Source organism: Helianthus annuus, chromosome 4, assembly GCF_002127325.2.
Source record: "Helianthus annuus cultivar XRQ/B chromosome 4, HanXRQr2.0-SUNRISE, whole genome shotgun sequence".
NCBI classification, from domain to species: domain Eukaryota; kingdom Viridiplantae; phylum Streptophyta; class Magnoliopsida; order Asterales; family Asteraceae; genus Helianthus; species Helianthus annuus.
The window spans coordinates 29,580,122-29,585,136 of NC_035436.2; the positions used below are offsets into that span (position 1 = coordinate 29,580,122).

A 5,015-nucleotide genomic window follows, 5' to 3' on the forward strand; every position below is an offset into this window, starting at 1 on the left:
AGAAGCTTACAAACGAAATGACATGAAGGGTATTTATAGGCTGTTGATTTCGTACAAAATAGAAACATGCTATTTCGTGCGAAATGAAAAATGTTCATTTCATGCGAAATAGCTTAATCTATTTCGTGCGAAATAGCCTGTTTAACCTAAGTATCCTATTTTCTCGTACAACGTGTCATTTCTAAATACAAGACTCGATAGAAGACGAAGTCGACAGACATATGCACCAACAGTCTCCCCCATGGATGTTGACGGAGTCTTCGGTACGAGTCTTGATCATGTCGAGTCTTCTGTCTTGATCGATCTTCTCAACTTCAGGAACTTCTTTTGGCTTTCCGCAGCAACAGGATCAAGAACCAGGCTTCTTTGTCTTCAGACTCCCCCTTTCAATTAGCTGGGATCACACTTTGGAATATTTCATCTGTAGACATTTCCTGCACAAATTTTCTATCCAAATCGTAAGTTTTTAATCAAATCAGTAATAAAAACTTACTGATAGAAACCAATCATTCATCAACCATAATAGTTACATCAAGTTCAAATTAATGACCTTGATTAACTAATCACAATTTCTTTCTCAAAATAAATTTCTTCAAATAAGCACGTACTCCCAAACCTGTTCATCATGTTCAGCACTTTAATTTTGAAAATCAGCTTTCAACATCAGTTGTCGAAAACCTTTTTGGATTTTTCTTTTAAAGAAGTGCAGTAAAGAAATAAGTACATACAATATTTTTGTGAGATTGTGTAAGAGGATCATATCAGTTTATGAGACACATCACAAGCACCGTTAAGCTTTAAACATTTTAAGCTCTAAACTATTCACGTTGATTGACGATATATTTGTCCTCTTAAGCTCAATCTAAAAACTTTCGAAATGCTTACCGATACGTTAAGGTATATTAATTTTGCACTAAATTCTTATGGACCCATGATCTCAGCATATCCCCTCATCATGCAATACACTAACTCAAGTAATGCCTTTAAACTTTCATCAACGGTGATATGTGCGAAAACAATGCAGAATGTTTAAACATTAACAATCAGGTCGATCTTTCGATACGCAGAGAAAGTCCAATGTTTAAACAAAATAAGAAACTAAAAAAACAAATTGAAAATGTTTAAATCTTAACCACCAGATCGATATTCACATATACGCAGAGGTGATCCAAGATTTAAACGAAACACCAAAGAACATAAAGCAGAACGTTTAGGCAATAACATCCAGTTCGATACTTTCGTATACGCAGAGGATGTCCAATGCTTAAACAAAATAAAGAAATAAAACAAGTTTAAATCTTTGCAAAATGAAATGCACAATCACTGTGACTTTTTCAACAAGTTGTGAAAGCTCAGAAACTTAACCGGTTTTTATGCCTTTTAGCATTCAGCAATTACTGAGCAGGCACACAACCAAGAAGGACAAAACTAAGTACTATGCTTTCAACCATGTTTCCCACTAGAATCAGGCTTTTTCATTTATGTTTGTATCGTTATTGCAAATCTACTAGTTTAGCTGAGCCTATCGTCACATCTTAAGTGAGATCGTTCATCACATTTAACATTTTATTTCTTTTAGGTGCTGTGACAGTCCACTGATTTACTATCATTTCCTCTTATTAACAACAAAACTCGTTTTGAAATTTTTCAACGTTTTTGTTAGTTTCAAATTTTCTATTTTTTTAAAAATTTTTCTCCCACTAAAATAAAAATATGTTTCAATTTTGATTTTCTAGGAAAATTTGAAAACAAAATGTTCAAATAAAGTGACAACTTGATGAGAATTACCTTAATTCTCCATTCACTTGACTTAACAATCAGAACTCTCCCTTACAACAAACTATTTTCCCATTATGATTTCAAAACACTTAAGTTTGTATTAATCAAAATGTTTTTTCGGAAAAATTAGTTTTGTTGTTACCACAAACCACTTGGTAGGATAGGGGTTCATTCATCACCTTGTTCTCTTCAACCACCTGTAAAAATTTAACATTTTTGGATTCTAACAACAACACATGTAGGAAAGACAAATCAAGTACAACTTAATGTCCTTGATTTAATCTTGAAAGTCGAAATATCACATATGTGAATTTCTCAAGAAATGTGCTGATACCTGCTCCACGCTTACCAACTTGGAAGCTCCGATAAGTCAGGGTTTTCATTTGAAAAGATTCACCCAAGCCTGACCAATCTTGGGTTTGTTAGTTTTCTGTTTCAAATTTCCATTTGACAAAGATGGAAAATTTGCATCATCCATTGTCTTAATGGAAATATCATCTTTTACCTCAACATATGGCTCTTCTGGTTTTGACAAACCAGATTCATTACCCGATCTTGGCTTGTCTGACTTTGATAAGCCAGATTCATTGCCAATATGTAGCTCCTTTGTTTCCGAAGAAAATTCATCGCCATCAAAAACTTTGATAAAGACTTTTTCTGAAAAACTAACTTTCTTTGATTTTTCATCAGTTTGATTAGTTAAATTTTCTTTCTTTATCTTCTCTTTTGTCCTCAGATTTGCATTTGATGAATTCGTTTTACTTGACTTATCATGTTTTGCTGTGTGAAGCGATTCATCAGAACTTTTATTTGAACCAACAGATGTACCCGAGGACAAAATCCTTTCAAGATATTCTCGAGCTTTCTTCCTTTTCTTTCTCAGTCTGTTTTTTCCCTTGTGAAAGCTTCATTTTCTGTTCTTTAACTTTCTATTCTTTGGGCTTTTCTTCGACTTTGACTGATTTCTTTGCCATTTTCTGAGATTTAGCCCTCGATCTTCCCATTGATCTCATTTGGCAATCTCTAGAAATGTGACCTTTGATTTGACATTCAAAGCATCGTCTTGTCTCAAAACTCCGACTCTGGCAGTTAACAACAATGTGTCCTCTAACACCAGATTTGAAGCACACTCTGTTATCGTACCACTCACCACTTTCGTACCAAACATTTAGATCACAGCATTGTTTGGCCTTTTGGTAGTCATCACTCCTCTTGTAAGTTGGATTTGTCTTTTGAGCACCGTGGTCAAACCTACACCACTTATTACCAACTTTTTGTGAGTTTTTGTTTTCAACTTTTTGTATTTTTTATCATGATTGGAAGACTGAACTAATGATCTTTTATTGTTGTTTTGAAATTTTTTTGAATTTTTCATTTGTTTTTGTTCCAATTTCTTCTTCAAAGGTTTTTGCGTTGAACATTCACCTTTTTCAGAGGATTGCGAAATAGTTTCTTGAAACTTGTCTTTTAATTTCAAAAATATTTTCTTTTTCTCATTTTTCTTCTTTTCATCATCAGATTTATCATCACAATCCTCAATTATGACTTTTTCATAATTTGTGACTTTGTCACTTATTGGAACTGAATTGATCGATTTTGGACAAATATTTGACGAAAAATTCACAAAACCTTTCAATTTTTCTTCTAGCTCCTTGATTTTATTCTGAGCACTTTCAACTTCATATTCAAGCCGAATGATTTTTTGAAGATGAGAATTTATTGCAATTTGTTTTTCAATATTATTTTTATTAAAAATAGATTTTTCATCTTCTAAAATCATTATTTGACTTTGAAAATCTTTTTCAATTTTTAATTTTTCATTTTCTAAAAGTTTTATTTTATTTTGAAAATCTTTTTCAATTTTTAATTTTTCTTTTAAACTTTTGTTTTCTAATGTCAAACTGTGTACTTCTCTCAACAGTTTGACATTTTCAGAATTTGATTTTTCACAGTTTGAGCACATCTCAAGTATCTTTTCAACATCAGCTTTCCTCTCCATCTTGAAAGCTGGAATTTCTTCAACTTGTTCTTCTACCGCTTGAACTTTTTCTTCAGGTTTGTATTCACCGTTTAATGACAACTCAGAAGTCTCATCTTGTTTAGTCTTTTCATGATGAATATTGTCAACTTGTTCTTTCTCAGATTTTGCATTTTCTTCAACATTTACTGCCTTTTGATTCTTCTTTTTCGCAGTTTGTTTATTTTTAAGTGTTTCCGCTTGAGCTGAAAACAACATATTAAACATATGAAGTGAAAAAAATCCTCTATAAAATTCAAGTTTTTCAAATTCTACTCTATCATCATAGTCATCATCACTTTCTTCATCAGATGAATGATCAAAAACTGGTGCTTTTTCTAAAACAATTTCTGAAACCTTTTCAGCTTTCTCTGAACCAACCTCCGAAACATTTACAGTCTTTTCTGAAACATCTTCTGAAACTTCTTTGATCTTTATAGGATACTCTTGTTGAGAAACATAGTAATAATACGCTATTTCCTCTTCAGTATCCATGTTTTGGTTTCAAAGTTTCACAAATTCACAATTTTCAAGCGAAATTAAAGTTCAAACGAAATGAACTTTTGGTGCGAAATCAGTTTCAACCGAAATGAATCTTGTAATTTGATTTCGTGCGAAATCAAATGTATGCTTCACACGAAATAGACCTTTGATGCGAAACAACTTGATTACGTACGAAATAAAGTGATTTCATACGAAATGGGTGATTTCGTGCGAAATACTCAAACGAAATACCAATTTGGTGCGGAATGAATGTAACACCCCCAAAATCCCACTTGCGGAAATCCCGCGAGGCGTGTTATGCATCAGAGTTCGAGCCACCAATCACATTGAACCAATAGTAAATACTTAAATAAAACATAATATCAAATCCCAAAGTGTTGTGTAGCGGAAGCATTTAATAAATCGTTTAGCAATTGTTTCATAATAATACTTAAAACCAATGTATCCAATGTAAATTAATCCAGGAGCCTCGATCCATGACCACTCCAGCACTCCCAGATAGCAAGTCCATGTTCCAAGTGTTAATGACCTACAAGCATGCAGACAAGTGCGTCAGACTACGCTGGTGAGTTCAAGGTTTTGTTAACGTGTTGTGTTACCAGATATATGTTAATGCGATTCGATGCTGCGTTACGATGTTGCTCATGTTAGATACCCTAGGGAGTGTGCCCATGTGTATCCGGGGAGTGGGTACCCCTTAACGACCGTTTGCGAT

General features: G+C 33.4%; 1 protein-coding gene across 1 annotated transcript; it reads right to left on the minus strand.

Annotated features, from left to right (window-relative positions):
* Nucleotides 1-2,158: 2,158 nt before the first annotated feature.
* Nucleotides 2,159-4,291, minus strand: LOC110933169 (vacuolar protein sorting-associated protein 13-like protein). The gene is made up of 2 exons (XM_022176402.1): nucleotides 3,682-4,291; nucleotides 2,159-2,559 (listed from the first exon to the last, which is right to left on the minus strand). The coding sequence occupies exons 1-2, from the start codon at nucleotides 4,289-4,291 to the stop codon at nucleotides 2,159-2,161; spliced, it is 1,011 nt and encodes a 336-aa protein (XP_022032094.1).
* Between the last annotated feature and the right edge of the window lie 724 nt (nucleotides 4,292-5,015).